The sequence below is a fragment of the Girardinichthys multiradiatus genome, chromosome 21, assembly GCF_021462225.1.
Source record: "Girardinichthys multiradiatus isolate DD_20200921_A chromosome 21, DD_fGirMul_XY1, whole genome shotgun sequence".
In the NCBI taxonomy this organism is placed as follows: domain Eukaryota; kingdom Metazoa; phylum Chordata; class Actinopteri; order Cyprinodontiformes; family Goodeidae; genus Girardinichthys; species Girardinichthys multiradiatus.
In genome coordinates this window covers 40000747-40019489 of record NC_061813.1, presented here as the reverse complement: position 1 = coordinate 40019489, position 18743 = coordinate 40000747, and the positions used below count along the sequence as shown (strand labels likewise).

The 18743-nt window shown below is 42.0% G+C and overlaps 1 protein-coding gene across 1 annotated transcript in view; it reads left to right on the top strand.

The window, feature by feature from the left end:
• LOC124857900 (NLR family CARD domain-containing protein 3-like) overlaps positions 1-18743 on the top strand; it is a 213069-nt gene that overhangs the window by 56177 nt on the left and 138149 nt on the right. The window contains exons 5-7 of the mRNA XM_047349459.1: positions 3609-3782; positions 6895-6919; positions 9450-9595. Coding sequence (XP_047205415.1) covers positions 3609-3782; positions 6895-6919; positions 9450-9595 — 345 coding nt within the window. The remainder of the gene's footprint in view (positions 1-3608; positions 3783-6894; positions 6920-9449; positions 9596-18743) is intronic.

Here is an 18743-nt window from a genome sequence, read left to right as displayed (position 1 = left end):
ATGTATAATTGTTTCAGATTAGGCGAATATCTTCAGTTGTATCCAGGCAAAATTGATTAAATCCTTACAAATAAATCAATTAAATATAAATCAGTAAATATTTACATTCTGAAGCTGTGCAGTCTGGGAGGCCCATTCAGAGTCATGCTATTAATTCTTTTTTATTTTGCAGAAGTGTATCACTATGATTGAAAATATTACATATGATTAAATGAGCGATTAATCTCTAGAGTATGAAACAAATAATGATCATAATACATAGATAAGATGTCATGAAAAAGAGAATGAAGAATTATTTCTTTGAGCATCCTGTTGAACATATATCAATAATTGTGGATATTGTTAATCAACTATATGTGTAAGAAAAGTACTGATAATCACTGGTGATGTATGAACAATAAAGGATGAAGTTGAAGTAATGGTTTTAAACTGTAGGTGAAGTAAATGCTATAACTAAAATGAAAAGATCCCAAGGAAAAGATCAGCTTATGTGACGGGTAACCAATGAAACAGCCATGGCAACTACCACTGGCCAATAAGTACAAAGAGTGTGCCAAAACATTTTCTATAAAATGGGTAAGAATAGAGGAACTAGTTGGTTTCCTCGCAGAAGACCAGCACATAAATATCAAGATGGACAAGAAGCAGCAGATGAATCAGAGGATCCAAGACACAGCCCTGCTGAGAATTCTGCATTGGAAAGAGGATCAACCGTGTGTTTCTGACTATGCTTGACCTAAGACATCAGTGTCAGACCATCGAAACCTGGTGCATCAGTGCTTGTCTGCTCAGAGGAAGAGAACTGAAAACCTTGGTTACCTTCTTCCCAAGAACTCCACCCCTCGCCTCCTGACTAATTCATCTTTACCGGGTGCATGGAAGAGCATCTCCAAATTCCCCCAGCCTCAGCATCAGGGAAAGTTAGGTTAAGTTGATTGATTATTTTCTAATACTTGATCAGTCTGTGTTGCTGATTTTTATGCTGTTACTGAGTCCTGCAAAAGCTTTACTAATTAAAAGCATCAGGGTTCAAACCGATGCTTGAAATCCTTGAAAATGCTTGAATTTTAACAAGATGTTTTCAAGGTTGGGAAAGTGCTTGATTTCTGCGTAATGTCCTTCAAAGTGCCACTATATTCTAACTCCACTGTTTTGTAATAAAGAGCACTCCAACAGTTGAATTAAAAACCTCAATTTCATAATGTTAAAGGCACCAAATAGAGTGATCATTTTGCCTCTAATGGAGTCTCAGAAAGCCTTGCTGCCACTTAGAGAAGGTCTGCACCTTTTCGTACTAATGGTGTATGAGCAGCAGACATCACCTGATGAACAGATTAGCTGCTGGACCGGCGGTGTCCTCTGGCGTAGCTATGAAGCAGACCTGCTTTGAGAACCTAACTGTGTTGCTAGTCGTTTTAGTGAGCAGAATAAAACAGCATGCCAGGCGGTAACCATTTTTAAAGACCGCTGGCTCAAAAACTCTAGATACAAAACATGGTTGAAACGAGGATAAAATCCTAAAGAAGCTTCCTGCAGCATCTGCAAGAAGGACCTGCAGCTTTCAGCGATGGGAGAGTCTGTGCTCTCGGGCGGTAAACTACAGTAGTGGGAGGAAAAGTAAAATTGAAGCTAGTTTACAGGTTTGCAGGCAAATTACAAATTGTTTGAAGGATGGATCGAGCTGGGGTTTTATGTCATCTACTATACTTTAAAATGTGCAACAACAAAACATTTGTATTGAAAACGCTAGTAAAGGTGGTTAGCTAATAGTTTAATTACACAAAAGGTAGCTGTGGCTCTTCAATGTTCCTCATGCGTGCTGTGCCTCTGATATCTGTTGGGCTCCTTCTGCCTACATGTCCATTTCATATTAATACTATAACATTGGGGAGCCATTGTAAGGACTTTAGAACTGGGGTGATGTGTTCCACTTTTTTAGTTTTAGTCAGGATACGGGAAGCAGTGTTCTGGATCAACTGCAGCTGATCGACTTTTTAGGCAAACCTGTGAAGACACCGTTGCAGTAATCAATTCTACTTACGATGAACGCATTAATCAGTTTTTCAAGGCCCTGCTGAGACATTAGTCCTTAATCCTGGAGATATTCTTTAGGTGATAGAAGGCTGACCTTTAAAATCTGTCTTTATGTTCCTCTGAAGGTTCAGGTCTGAGTCTATGGAGTGATCAATAGTGTCGAATGCTGTACTGAGGTCCAATAATACCAGCACTGTGGTTCTTCCACAGTCTGCATTTATACGGATGTCATTGAACACCTTGACAAGAGCAGTCTCTGTACTGTCGTGACCAAGAAGCCTGATGGAAGGCATCGAAGCGGTTGGTCATTGTTAGGAAGTTGTTTAACTGTTGAAACGCAGCTTTGTAAATAATCTTACTGATGAAGAGGAGGTTTGATATAGGCCTGTAGTTCTACAGTAACAGCAATCATGAAACCGCTATTAAAAAAGAGCAACTTGTACAAGTTTCTCTTTTTTAATAGCGGTTTCATGATTGCTGTTTTTAGGGCCTGGGGGAAAACAGCTGACAAAAGGGATGTGTTTATTCTTTGAGTTAAATCAGACGTTATGACAGGCGAAGCTTTCTTAAGGAAAGCTGCGGGTAAAACATCTAGATAGCAGTTTTTGTAGTTTATTTGGTGAAATTGGGAAATGTCAAAATCAGTTGTAGTTGGAGACACCTTTGGTACTGGACTTGATGTGGATGTGCTGACTGCCCCTCTGATCTTTTGGGTTTTTTCAGTGATCTGGTCATAATATCTACCTGATGAACAGGTTTTGTAGGTGTGGCTTTTTAGTAGATCTGCACAATATACTGAATCCCAATTATCACAGTATCAGAGTGACATACGTAACTCAATCTGAAGGACTGTTTGGTCTGTTTTAATGCTCCCAATGCCATGCATTCACTCTGCAGCAGTGATGGGGACATCAGAATGGTGGAAAAGAATGAAAAGTTTCAGCAAAACATATTTTAATCACATCTGATATCATCATCACAATATTCAGCAATATTACATTTCTATGTTGGATGATTGGAAGAAGAAATCTGATGTTTGCTGTGAATTTGTTCTGGTTTCTTTGGTGATAACATTGATATCATACTGGTTCTGGTTGTGATGCAGCATCCTGTCTAACAATAGAACAGGTAGAACCGGTTCTGTTTCCAGTCATGTATTCATGTGTTCAGAAATGAGTGAAGTGTAATTATTGCAGCTGTTGATCCTTCAGATAAATCCCTCAGTTCCTCTCAGTAGAAGGGTTCTGTCTGTGAAAATGAGCTGCTGTGATTTAATGACAGCAGCATTCATTAACAGCTCTAATGTCACAGTTTGGTTATTAAAGTCCATTTTAATTCCAGCACAGAACCACTGAAGGCCCGACTGAAATATTCTAACAACACTTCATAATAACATGTTCTGGTTCTGCTTGTTTTAACTCTTAAAATCAGTTTTACTGATGATAATAGACATCAGTTCATCATGTTTCTGAGACTTTAAACTCAGTGAAATAAATTTTCTAAATTTTCATCAATATTTCAGTTTTAATCTGCATCCTATTGGCGTCAGCTCACATGTTTTATTCTTTATTCAGATTGAGGGGCTGCAGTTTGTCAGAGATCAGCTGTGCTTCTCTGGTCTCAGCTCTGAAGTCCAACCCGTCCCATCTGACACACCTGGACCTGGGCTACAACAACCTGAAAGATTCTGGAGTGAAGGAGCTCTGTGGTTTTCTACAGACTCCTCTCTGCAAACTACAGATATTGAAGTAAGACACCATGTTTTAGTTTAGTTCTGATATTTCTGATGTGAAAGTTGTGTTGACACTAAACTGCAGACATATGGCTGATATTATACTGATCCACACTGAGGATCTTCATGGTAAAGTCTGGTTTCTTCTCCACTGGTTTGGTCTAGTTAAAGTTTCTTTCTTTTTCAAACTTCCTCCCATGATTTATTAAATAATGAGCAGAAAACATGAAACAGTGAGTTGAATTTCATTGTGGGGTTGCAGCTATTATCCAGAACTTCCCAGAATCCAGTGAATTTAGAGCTGATAATGCAGGAAATTCCAACTCCTATTCCCAGCAGCATGATTTTATAGGCATTTAACAATTCATTTTAAAAACGGTTTGATTCGGATCATGATTTTTGGTTACCAATACAATTGAAGGACGATATTGGTCTATGTAGAACAATCCGATCCAAAATGATTCAAATTCAACCACTATGGCTGGGAAATAAATACCTGGATACTGGACAGTGCAGGTGAAGTTTTATAGATTCCTGTTGTTTATTTTAAGAGAATCAGGCATAAATTATAGATATTGACAAACAAGTGAACAACAAATAATGTCAAATGTATTCACATTTATTTGAATAAAGAGCAACCAACATTTCTTCAGATTGAATTAACAGCTTTTCCTGTTACTTCTACTTTTGTTTTTCAACATAATATTTATAAATTACTAATATCAAAAATAAAGTGCAACCAACATTTATTCTTTTCAGGTTTAAAGAGCAGCAATACAACCTGGTACCACTCTCATTTTATGAAACAAGCAACAATGCAATAATATTTAACCAACTATCACATGTAACTAGGTACTCGTCAATTACTCTACAGATTTCTGATCAAAAATATCATTTAATCAACATGTTCTGGACGCAGAATCCTTCTCTGCTCATTCACTATGTCGCCAGCCGTACTAAAAACATGCTCTGCTGGCACCCTGGTGCCAAGAATACACAGGTACTGTTTAGCAATGGCTGAAAGTACAGGGGTTGGACAATGAAACTGAAACACCTGTCATTTTAGTGTGGGAGGTTTCATGGCTAAATTGGACCAGCCTGGTAGCCAGTCTTCATTGATTGCACATTGCACCAGTAAGAGCAGAGTGTGAAGGTTCAATTAGCAGGGTAAGAGCACAGTTTTGCTCAAAATATTGAAATGCACACAACATTATGGGTGACATACCAGAGTTCAAAAGAGGACAAATTGTTGGTGCACGTCTTGCTGGCGCATCTGTGACCAAGACAGCAAGTCTTTGTGATGTATCAAGAGCCACGGTATCCAGGGTAATGTCAGCATACCACCAAGAAGGACGAACCACATCCAACAGGATTAACTGTGGACGCAAGAGGAAGCTGTCTGAAAGGGATGTTCGGGTGCTAACCTGGATTATATCCAAAAAACATAAAACCACGGCTGCCCAAATCACGGCAGAATTAAATGTGCACCTCAACTCTCCTGTTTCCACCAGAACTGTCCGTCAGGAGCTCCACAGGGTCAAAATACACGGCCGGGTTGCTATAGCCAAACCTTTGGTCACTCATGCCAATGCCAAACGTTGGTTTCAATGGTGCAAGGAGCGCAAATCTTGGGCTGTGGACAATGTGAAACATGTATTGTTCTCTGATGAGTCCACCTTTACTGTTTTCCCCACATCCAGGAGAGTTACGGTGTGGAGAAGCCCCAAAGAAGCGTCCCACCCAGACTGTTGCATGCCCAGAGTGAAGCATGGGGGTGGATCAGTGATGGTTTGGGCTGCCATATCATCGCATTCCCTTGGCCCAATACTTGTGCTAGATGGGCACGTCACTGCCAAGGACTACCGAACCATTCTTGAGGACCATGTGCATCCAATGGTTCAAACATTGTATCCTGAAGGCGGTGCCGTGTATCAGGAAGACAATGCACCAATACACACAGCAAGACTGGTGAAAGATTGGTTTGATGAACATGAAAGTGAAGTTGAACATCTCCCATGGCCTGCACAGTCACCAGATCTAAATATTATTGAGCCACTTTGGGGTGTTTTGGAGGAGCGAGTCAGGAAACATTTTCCTCCACCAGTATCACGTAGTGACCTGGCCACTATCCTGCAAGAAGAATGGCTTAAAATTACAGTAGTCCCGGCAATGGTTCTCCTGGGGTTCCTGTGCTCTGGTGGGCCTTTGGATGTCTAGGGCTCGGATCTCCTATGTGTCTGTCTCAGGTCCAGGGGGGCAGGTCTGTGGCTCCTCACAATAGTTATTGCATATTTTTATGGAGAAACCTTGTATACACGTGCACACTCACACTCAGGCCCATAGGTGTTTGGATTCAGGTGTTAGCAGATACGCAAATGCTCTATATTGAGCCACATTTACCACTAAATACATCTTGCATTCATTAGTGCACTTTTTGGTAAAAAAGCTGTTAATATGAATGTTTATGCAGGTGTAGAAGCAAGCAGTGTGTTATCTTGTATTCTCTTCATCCTTCTTTCTCTCCTCCATTCTTTTCTCCTTGTCTTCCTTTTCCTTTTTGCCCCCCTTTCTATCTTTCGTGCTTCTTTTTTTTCCTTTTCATTTCTGTCTCCGTGTCCGTAACAATTGAAATAATCCCAAAGCAGTTTCTAATAAAGTTTCTTTTATAAATATCAAGCAGAGCTTTAAAACGTTAGCTGTAATGCTCCAGTCATGTATTCATGTGTTCAGAAATGAGTGAAGTGTAATTATTGCAGCTGTTGATCCTTCAGATAAATCCCTCAGTTCCTCTCAGTAGAAGGTTTCTGTCTCTGTGAAAATGAGCTGCTGACATTAACTCACAGCAGCATTCATTAACAGCTCTAATGTCACAGTTTGGTTATTAAAGTCCATTTTAATTCAGCACAGAACCACTGAAGGCCCGACTGAAATATTCTAACAAGACGTCATAATAACATGTTCTGGTTCTGCTTGTTTTAACTCTTTAAATCAGTTTTACTGGATCAGATGTTAGACATCAGTTCATCATGTTTCTGAGACTTTAAACTCAGTGAAATTAATTTTCTACATTTTCATTAATATTTTATTTTTAACCTGGCTTCAGCTCACATGTTTTATTCTTTATTCAGATTGGAGGACTGCAGTTTGTCAGAGATCAGCTGTTCTTCTCTGGTCTCAGCTCTGAAGTCCAACCCCTCCCATCTGACAGAACTGGACCTGAGTGGGAACAACTTGGAAGATTCTGGAGTGAAGGAGCTTTGTGGTTTTCTACACACTCCTCTCTGCAAACTACAGAGATTGAAGTAAGACACCATGTTTTAGTTTAGTTCTGATATTTCTGATGTGAAAGTTGTGTTGACAGTAAACTGCAGACATATGGCTGATATTATACTCAAATATACTAGGAAATCCCACTCCCATTCCCAGCACCAAGAATAATTTAATAGAATTCAGCTAAAAACAAAGTTTATATCTTCTATTCAAATAAATATTTTCCTGAGTTTGTTTCTGGACTTGGAGCCAGTGTTTAATTGTGTCCCTCTGTGTAACTGAGTTGGACCCCCTGATCTAAGGTCAGAACAGGACAGCATTCGGACCCCCAGTGTGTATAAATGCCCCTCATGTGAAGCAGGTCAGAAGGGATTCAACCCAATCTAGAAAAGTGAATTTCAGCTCCTGGAATCTGTCTGACAGTAACAAATATATAATCACTGATTGATGCTTCAACACTTTTAGAAGCTCTGGAATGATTTTACTGACTAAAATACTCAAACACAACATGTCTCAGTACCAGGTTCTGGTTCTGTGTGTTTCAGCTCTTCAAGTCAGTTTTCCATGAAATATTCTCCATGACATCATGTTTTTATGGCTGTGGAATAATTCTGTAAGGATTATGATTATTGATTAATTAATGTTATTAAATTATAATTAAAAATCATAATCACAATTATTTTCTCAACCAAAAATAATTACTTATGAATAGAAATCAGAAATGCACTCTGATGTGGTGATTATGGGTTCAAAGCACTTAATAATTACAATTAGTTAATTATCATTAATAATTGGTAATTATTAACTAAACTAAATGTCACTGTGTAATCACTTGTCCCACCGATTGATGAGGAACACTAACCTTATCTTGACAGATAAATCAATCTTGCTCAAAATAAACACACATTCTTTCTCTTTCTCTACATGAACATTTATTAAATAAACAGCCCTGATACACTTTGCTATTGTGATTCAATAATCTTCACCTAATCAAGCATGCAAATATTCTACGCAAAATGGGTAAATAACTAACCAAACAAAGATAAAAAACAACATTGAGTGTCTGAAGATCAAACCAGCAGTTTATGGGCAAAAATGGTAATGGAAAAAAGCTTTGGGTTTACTTGGAACAGCAATATGTTCACATGGCCAGCCTTTTGGGAGCTTCCTCCACCAGCCTGCAGTCATAAAATCCCCAAAGTGGCAGTTCAGTGAAACACAAAGGGTCATAAAACCTTTAGGCGGCAACCAGTGGAAAAACACTGTGAAGACAATGGAACAGTGAGTGTTCCACTATGAGGTTCTAGCTGCAGCCTCAGGGCTTCTGAGAACCTCTAACAGTCCAACTTTTAAGTTCACCTGAATCCGCGCTCAGGAGTTCAAATGCACAGTGAAACACACAGCTTAAAAGCACAGCGGCTTTCAGAGTCCAACAGCAGTCAAAGCTTCAATAAGACATTGCATGCAAATACAACTTAGAACACATTGGACTATAATAAGAGGCGATTCTAAATTGCCCTAAAATCCTACTCTATCCAGCCCAAGCTATTTCTATCGTACTAACAGAAATAAAACAAGAACGGAATTACTCGGTGTTGTCTTCTCTGGAGCAGCGAGTAGCGGGGAGAGGAGGGAGAGTTGTTACGAGTCCGTAACAAACTCAAGGACGGTCGGCTTCTCCTCCTTTGGCAAAGGGGAAAAATATGATGGACCGTCAGCAGTCGAAAATTTTGTCTCCTTGGAAAACCTCCGTGGGTTTTTCTTGAGTTGTGTGTCAGGTCCACGCCTTCGATCAGAATGGTAAACCTATTGGTCTCCTTATTCCAGTAAGCTTTTAGCTCGTTGAGCTTCTCATGAGTTTGGCCAGTGAGGAGAATGAATGGAAACCCACATGTGAGTTTCTTTTCCAGAAGGATGCGCGCCTCCGTAGTGTGGTAACCATATCACGGTTTCCAGTTGGACAAAAAACAAAGGTGGAGCGTCTCACCTGTTCTTATATAGCTCACTGTGACATCAGAGCTGCAACGCCCACTTCCTGTTAACTGCGATTCATGCTTGAGGTGTAGTAGCAGACAATACTGGGAGGTGTAGTAGCAGACAATGGTCCGACAATTCAAATAGTTGAATTTATCTGCATTAACCTACATTTGGTCATAATTCCTCCTGACTTTTTCTGTGAAACTTGAATACTTTGGCTGCACAACCTGAGTTTGTATTTATGGAGCTGCTGGTGGACCTGACAGAGTTTAAGAGCTGAAGTCAGCAGGTCTTTATTGAAGCAGCAGCATGTTGTCATTAATATTAATGAGAGCTCTTTAATTGGTTCTGTTGGACTGTTTTAACCTGCATCCTGTTGGCTTCAGCTCACATGTTTTATTCTTTATTCAGATTGAGGGGTTGCAGTTTGTCAGAGATCAGCTGTGCTTCTCTGGTCTCAGCTCTGAAGTCCAACCCATCCCATCTGACAGAACTGGACCTGAGTGGGAACTACCTGAAGGAGTCAGATGTTCAGCAGCTGGAGGATCTTGTAAAGAGTCCAGACTACAAACTGAATAATGTGTAAGTAGATGTTTGGAGTGAGTCCAGCTGCTGTCAGCAGAATTATTCTGAACCCAGTTAGCATCAAAGCAAAGATCCAGTGTTTCCAGTTAAGCTGCAGCTTCTCAGTGGGAGGAGATTGGTGACAGTCTTCCTGATTGGACACAGAAACAACAATCAGTCAATCAGATGAGCCAGAAGCTTGTTGTGTTCCTGTGTTTGTGTTGATGTGAAGATGACTGTTGCTGTTGTGTTCATGTCTACAGGAAATAAAGCTGGATTCCAGCTGACAGCTTCCAACATGTATAGAGACAGTGGTCCTCATTCATCAGACTGTGGTAACATCAGATCTGATCTCAGACTGTTTGTTCTCTCATTTCAACAGGAAACAACTGATCAGGTTCATCTTTGTCACAGCTCTGAGATCAGTCTGACTGCAGCCTGGAAACCACTGGCTCTTATTTCACAAACCATCATTACATTTAGTGACCATGTGGTCTTTATACAGAGTAGAAGCTCTGCTGAAGTCCACTCATCACATCTGGACATGTGTCCTTCTGTCATTAGCTTCATCCAGATGTGTTCAAGGACATCCTCCATGTTTGTTTGTCAGCTGATGTTTCAGAAACAGATGAGATGTTCATCAACAGCCAGAGTTTGTGTGTTTAAATGGAGCAGCAGTTGACATGTAGCAGCAGTAAATCATCACTACAGTGTTGGTGCAGAAATGAAGCCTTCATGACTCTCAGCAGTTGGTTTCCACTGTGGACTGGAGTGAAACCTGCAGAGGAACCAGACTTGATGCTAAAAGTGTGTGCAGGTGTGTGAGCTTGGAGCTCAGTGTGTTCACTCCAACACGTTAACAGGAGAGCTGAAAGGAAGCTGGCGACGCTCCACAGCTGCTCCACAGCTGCTCTGAACAGGACACTTCTAGAATTGCGCCGCTCAAGGTGGCAGCAGGTTGGAGTAGCTCTGTTACTTTTGATTCTGATTTATTGTTTTTTGGGAACTCTTCCTCTTGTGGTGGCAGTTGATTTTTTATTTTTTTGGACGACTGTCCTCTCCGGTGTCAGATGCTGTGCAGCTTGGAGGATTTTTCTTGATACTTTCTATTTTTGGACATTTGTTATGATGCATTGCCATGGCAACGGGGTTGTTTCTTACAACCGAGAGCAGCGGATTAATGTTTCAAAAGCTCAAATAATACTTCAACTACTACCCTAAATCCCTGATCAGTTGAAAAGGAGACACCGTGGATGCAAAGCAGGAGCCAAGAGAAGAGACAGAAGGAGGAAGTTCAAACCATCTCTTCCGTCGATTATGATGGGCAATGTGAGATCGTTGGGAAACAGGTTGGGTGAACTCCAAGCCCTACAAAGGACCCAGCCAGAATACTGGGAATGCAGTATTATGTGTTTTACTGAGACATGGCTGCAGGATCATATCCCCGACTCCAACGTCTCTCTGCCTGGCTTTTTAACCATATGAGCAGACAGAGATTTAAAGAGGAGCGGCAAATGTAAAGGAGGTGGACTGGCAGTACTTGTGAACAACAGATGGTGTCATCCAGGACATGTTACTGTGAAGTGTCATCTCTGCAGTCCAGATATTGAACTGTTGGCAGTAAGTTTTCGTCCATATTATTTACCCAGAGAGTTCGCCAGAGTTATTTTGGCAACAGTTTACGTTCCACCTTCCGTTGTTGCCGACACTGCATGCGATGCCTTCAGCTCAGTTGTTTCTAAGCTACAGACACAAAACCCCAATGCTTTTGTGGCAATTTCTGGTGATTTTAACCATGCTTCACTCTCTGCTACACTTACAATGTTTCAACAGTTTGTCAGCTGCTCTACCAGAGAAAACAAAACATTGGATTTGTTTTATGCAAATGTCAAGGACTCATACATCTCTACAGCAAGACCTATGCTAGGCAAATCAGATCACAATCTTGTTTTTCTCTGCTCGAAATATAAGCCCCTTGTTCAGAGGCAACCTGTAATAAAGAGGACTGTGAGAAAATGGTCACAGGAAGCTGAAGAAGCTCTGCAAGGTTGCTTTGAGGCTACAGACTGGGACGCACTGTGCCAGCCACATGGAGAGGACATCAATGATATGACTGAGTGTGTAACCGACTATATAAACTTCTTTATGGATAACATCATCCCCACCAGAACTGTGAGATGCTTCCCCAATAACAAACCTTGGATCACCAGTGACCTGAAGGACCTGCTTAACAAGAAAAATAGAGCCTTCAGAGAGGGAGACAGAGAATTATTGAGGAGTTTACAGAATTAACTTAAAGTCAAGATAAAGAGACAGCAAGGAGGTGTACAAGAAGAAGCTGGAGAGCAAGCTCCAGCAAAACAATATCAGAGATGTGTGGACAGGGATGAAGAAGATCACAGGCTTCAAGCAGAAGGATGATCCGACCGATGGAGGTCTGGACAGAGCCAATGAACTGAACACATTCTTCAATAGGTTCAGTTCAGAAACCAGCTTCGCATCCTCCTCTCCTGCTCACAGCCAAACAGACATTCCATCTTCCTTTGACCCACAGGACCCACAGCTGTCCAGTAACACCTCAAATGTTTTATCTTCCACCTCAGCCCTAGACCCTTCTGCTTCTACATGTTTGCCTTCCACCAAATCAGAAGATGCTGATGGTACCTTTGCTTCCCCCTTCCACCTGTGTCTCAAGACGTCAGGTGAAGATGCAACTGGAGAGCCTGAACCGGAATAAGGCTGCAGGTCCAGATTGTGTCAGCCCTAGAGTCCTGAAGGTCTGTGCAGAGCAGCTTTGTGGGATTTTGCAGCACCTCTTCAACCTTAGCCTGGCCCAGAAGAAGATTCCGGTGTTGTGGAAGACCTCCTGTCTTGTTCTGGTACCAAAGAAAACTCACCCATCAGTCCTCAATGACTATAGACCTGTTGCCCTGACATCCCACATCATGAAGGTCCTAGAGAGACTCCTGTTGGTCAACCTGAGTAAGCAAACAGTAAACCATCAGGACCTCCTTCAGTTTGCTTATTGCTGTGGAGTTGGAGTTGAAGATGCCATCATACACCTGCTTCAACAAACCCACTGTCATCTGGACAAAGTCAGCAGCACTGTGAGGATCATGTTCTTTGATTTCTCCAGTACATTTAACACAATCCAACCTGATTTGCTTTGTCAGAAACTCCAGAAGACTCAGATGGAGTTCCTCAACAATCTCCTGGATCAAAGACTACCTGACAAACAGACCACATTTTGTGAGACTGAAGGGTTATGAGTCTAACCAGGTAGTCAGCAGCACAGGAGCACCACAGGGGACGGTACTCTCACCATTCCTCTTCACTCTGTACACCTCAGACTTCCAGTACAAGACAGACTCCTGTCATCTGCAGAAATACTCAGATGATTCTGCAGTCGTGGGGTGGATCAGAGATGGACAAGAAGCTGAGTACAGGAAGGTGGTGGACCGCTTTGTGGCATGGTGTGGAAACAATCATCTCATTTTGAAGTCTGTTGTGGAAAGTGTGATCTCTTCTACCATCATCTGCTGGGGAAGCAGCATCAGAACCAGGGACTTAAAAAAGCTCAGCAAGCTGATAAAGAAGGATGGTTCCGTTCTGATGACTCCTCCGAAACCTCTGGAGATCATTGTCCAAAGAAGGATTCTTCATAAAATGAAGAACATTATGGAGAACCCTGAGCATCCTCTTCATCAGACTGTCCTACAACAACAGAGTGTCTTCATTCAGAGGCTTCTTCAGATCTGCTGTAAGACGGAGCGCTACAGGAGATCCTTCCTGCCCACAGCCATCAGCATCTACAACGGCTCTTTGAAGAAACCCTCATAATGAGCTACAACATTTAATTTCCCTTTGGGATTAATAAAGTATTTTTGAATTGAATTTTAATTGAATTGACTGAAGTCCCTGCTGCTCTTTATACTGGATGTGCTGCATCACTGACTGACAGCTGATGGAGAGAGGCTGGAAACACTCATTGATCTCCTCTGTTGCTCCTTCTTCTTTCTGCAGGTGGTGGACATCATCTTTTTTGAGGAGAAGAGCGACACTGTCCTGATGATCTTTGTAAAGGAGAGAAGCTGAGCTGTGTCCGGATGATCCACAGAGGTTGAAGCTGCAGCAGTTTGAGTTTAAAGAGACTCTGACTGGATCCTGATGATGAACTCTGAGTTTAGAGATTTTTATCCTGTTTATTTTCTCATGTCTGTCATTTAGTGTCTGATATTGTTTGTCTCTCTGGACCAATGAAGATGAAATTAAAACTAAGCTGCATTTAGTGGCTCCATGTAGTTTTGACCTGGATTTGATTAAACTGTAAAGTTGATCTTTTTTCTCACTGATTCATTTTCAGCCTGAAACCAAGAAACATGAAATAAAGCTCAATTCAGACGTTTTCAGGCTGCATGTTTTCTTCATTGTGATGCAGTTTTTACATCTTTTTATTAGATTTTAGATGTTTGATGCTAATGTTTCAGCAGCTCTTGTCATTTTATCTGTTGCTGCAAACATCTCAGAGAGTAAATGATGGTTTCTTCAATCAGAGGATGAAGCTTTTCTTGATGATTTTAAATCAGATATTTTTTATTTCCTTCTTTCTGACGGTAAAATATAAACTTAGTAAAGATAAAGTTTCTTCTTCTCCAGCATCTCCTTTGGTGAGCATTGGAAACACTTTCTGTAGCAGCTCAGAGACTTTCAGATCATGTTTGGAGGATCTTCTCTGTTCTTGCTGCAGAACGGTTCTGGTTCTGTTGGTTCTGCTGAGGTCAGGACAGTCCTGACTTTTCTTACGTCTCATAACTAGAAGCTGCTCTAGAGAACCTGGATTCTTAGTGTTGGACCACTTGTTTGCTGAATATTGGACCATTTGCACGTTGCTGGACGCCACTATGCCTTTCCAACGTCATTTTGTACCGCAGGATAGTCTGTCCTACAAAACCCATCGGCCACTGCGGCTGATATGACGGGGCGTCCCAAGTCTGACGTCACAGGAGATTATAAAGGAGGTCACCCTCTTTAAAGAGTTGCCTTCAGCTGGAGACCTTGACACGGTTACCACGCAACTGAAGCATCCTCTGGAGAAGAACAGGTCCCATGTGGAGTCTTCATTTATTCTCCTTTGTTGGCCAACGAAAAATTCATGAAAGAGGTTTCTGGAATAAGGCCAGAAATTTCACTTTGCCGATCGAAGACGTGAGTTTAACACGTAACCAAAAAAACCACGGAGTTTCAAGGAGACGCAACTTTCCTTCCTTGTTTTGTACCAGTCGACTAGTGACGGTCCGTCATTATTTTTCTACCTTTCTGCCATGGAGGCCACCAAGGAAGAAAACAGACTGCTTTGTTGAGAATCCGCGGACGCGTGGGACTCTTCAACCCTCTCTCTCTCTCTCCCTCTGCTCAGAGGAGACGACAAGTAAAATCCACCTTTTATTTTTATTTCTTTATTAGGAATAGCTTGGCCAGGGTAGAGATAGGTTTAGTGCGATGTAGATTCGCCACTTATAGTCTAATGTGTTCTGAATTGTATGTGCATGCAACCTTTTATTGAAACTTTGAAACTGTGTATTTTTACCGTGCAAACACCTGAGCGCAGGTGCGTGGTAGAACTGAACTACTATAATAACCTTATGGTGAAAATCAACCATTTTCTTTGTCTTCAACCTCGTGTTACTAGCTTGCCGCCAAAAGGTTTATGATCCTTTGTCCTCTGGTTTTACAACCTTGCTGGGGGAAGGTTTATTACTGCCTGTCTCCCGCTGAGCTACACTTTGGGAGGGGCGCACCCAAAACTTCGTTCAACCATATTCCTCTTTTATTTTGCCATAACTGCCATAACTGCTGGTTTGATCTCGTACACACCAACTGCTGTTTTGTTTTATTTTGTTTAGTTAGATTTTTTACCCTTTTGTGTAGAACGTTGCATGTTTGATTAGATGAAGATTATTAAATCGGAATAGTGAAGCGTATCAGGCTGTGATTTAATAAAGGTTCACGTACATAAAGAGAAATCGTTTGTGTTTATTTTGTGCAAGAGGGATTTGTCAGTCAAAATAAGGTTGAAGTTCCACACGTTTCAGCAGAAACGGTCGATTAAACAGTGACATCTCTGGTAATAGTTATCAATTATTACTGGGTATTTAACGGTTGTAATTATCAAAGGCGTTGAGCCACAATTACAACACCAGAAACATCTCTTTTAATTATAATTCTTGATGAATATTAATTAATCAATAATTATAATCCCAACATTAGATTGTCCCCCGTTACATAAATAATTTATAACATGAGAGAGACGACATCTGGCATCCAAGCAGACATTCATAAACATATAAAATCCTTTTCAGATGTGTTGAATTTTAAAGTTAAATTGGGGTTTAAAATGAGGAGTTATTAAAATGATTCATACATCAAACAGAGATTAATAGATTTAGTAAAAACTGAATTTAAAGCAGAAGGTTAACAAGTTGATTGAATTCATTTTTTCAGTTTCTACCTAACAGGCATGTCTTTGGACTGTGAGAGGAAGCCGGAGTACCTGGTGAGAACCACGCATGCACAGGGAGAGCATGCAAACTCCATGCAGAAAGACCACCGGCCAGCAGTCGAACCCAGGACCTTCTTGCTGCAAGGCAACAATGCTACTATGCAGCCCATGATGAAAAATGAGATAAAACTTTCTTCAAGCCTTATTAAAGGCGCGGTGCTGATGATGTAGGGGCGAAGCACGCGACCATATGCTGAGGCTATAGTCCTCGAAGCGGCTGTCCTGGGTTCGAGTCCCGGACCCAGCGATATTTATCGAATGTCTCCCCCTCTCTCTACCCGTTTCCTGTCTACCTACTGTCAAAAAACAAAAATAAAGGCCACTAGTGCCGAAGAACATATCTTTAAAAAAGTGCTCATAGGAACCGTCTGGATGTGGGACGTAGTTTGTATTGTAAAATTCGTAAACAAGCGTTCAAACAGAGGACTTTAAAATGCTATCGAGGTTACGGAGCAGGTGATGATCTGCCCTTGCTGCAGTCCGATACCCTGGATTACATCCAAGTCTTCTGCCTGTGGAGTTAAGAGGAGAGACGCTGACATATATGATTAAAAGTTGCCCTCGACATGATAAAGTTCTGGATAAACTCAGTCTCTGTAAAGTTATTAACATGTGTTTCCGCATCCAAACAGTTTGTTGTGCTGAACTGGCAGTCAGATCTCCCTGAAACTGAGTTTCACTCTCCTATTATTCACGTGTTTCCCACCCAGTACCCGCTGACAATAAATGGCTTCTGTTGTGCCCTTAAAGTAGAACATCTATTTCTCCGTGTTTACTGTTGTAATGTGAACGACTATAGATAGATAGATAGATAGATAGATAGATAGATAGATAGATAGATAGATAGATAGATAGATAGATAGATAGATAGATAGATAGATTTTATTGTGCAAAGGACATATCCACTTCCCTCTTAACATATCGCACGATGCCAATACTAAATACTTAAGATCAAAATGAAACAAATATATACAATAAAAACACAAATAATTAAAAGTACTATTGACCATTACCTGTACATTCTGTAATCATAATTCGATGTTTTTATTGCTGTTTAAGACTTTGATGGAGAGTGGAACAAATTAGTTCTGAAAGCGGTTCAGTCTGCATGCAGGAACTGTGAGGCGCCGACCCGAGGGAAGGAGCTGATACTCTGACTGAAGGATGTTATTGGGGTCTGAGATCATTTTCTGGGCCTGTCTGGTTATTGTTTCATCAAAGATGTTCTGAAGTGAGGGATGCTGCTCAACTCCCATCAGCTTCATAGAGCTTTGTGTGAGCCAGGTGAGCTGGGCCTTCTTTAGGACAGACAGGTTACCGAACCAGGCCGAGATGCTGTATCTGACGATGCTCCCTATTACGGCATGATAAAATAGCAGCTTCACCTTCTGACTGACACTGAAGGCCCTGAGCCTGTGGAGGAAGTGCAGTCGCTGCTGGACGCTGGTGCAGACATAGTCAACCTGAGCATGCCATGTGAACTTATTGTCTGTTTGTATTTCCAGGTATTTATAAGAATCCACCCGGGCAATACTGTGATGATGGAGGACCACTGGTGAGTGGTCTCCAACAGACTTTGGGTCAAAGATCATTTCCTGTGTTTTTTGACATTAAGAATCAGGAAGTGTTCCTCCCATCACTGAACAAAACTTTGGATCTGCTGTCTGTATGTTATTGAATCTGCTAGATCTGACATGAGGCAGAGAATGGCTGTATCATCAGAGAACTTAAACATGTCTAATTAGTATTGGCTTCTCAGTACTCTTGTTGTTATTGCTTGTAGATGCTCTGTTGCTCTGGGTAACGTCACGTCCTGTTTTCGTCGTCGTCGTCTTCCGCTTATCCGGGACCGGGTCGCGGGGGCAGCAGACTCAGCAGAGATGCCCAGACGTCCCTCTCTCCAGACACCTCCTCCAGTTCCTCCAGGGGGAGCCCAAGGCGTTCCCAGGCCAGCCGAGAGACATAGTCTCTCCAGCGTGTCCTGGGCCGTCCCCTGGGCCTCCTCCCGGTGGGACATGCCTGGAACACCTCCCGAGGAAGGCGTCCAGGAGGCATCCGGTATAGATGCCCGAGCCACCTCAACTGGCTCCTCTCGATGTGGAGGAGCAGCGGCCCTACTCCGAGCCCCTCATCCTATCTCTAAGGGAGTGCCCGGCCACCCTACGGAGGAAGCTCATTTCAGCCGCTTGTATCCGGGATCTTGTTCTTTCGGTCATGACCCAATGTTCATGGCCATAGGTGAGGGTAGGAACGTAAACTGACCGGTAAATTGAGAGCTTTGCTTTTCGGCTCAGCTCTCTCTTCACCACAACGGACTGGCACAGCGCCCCCATTACTGTGGCAGCCGCACCGATCCGTCTGTTGATCTCCCACTCCATTCTTCCCTCACTCGTGAACAAGACCCCGAGGTACTTAAACTCCTCCACTTGAGGCAGGAACTGCCCTCCAACCTGAAGAGGACAAGCCACCCTTTTCCGGTCAAGTACCATGGCCTCGGACTTGGAGGAGCTGATCTTCATCCCAGCCGCTTCACACGCGGCTGCGAACCGCCACAGCGCATGCTGTAGGTCTTGGCTAGAGGGGGCCAGCAGGACCACGTCATCCACA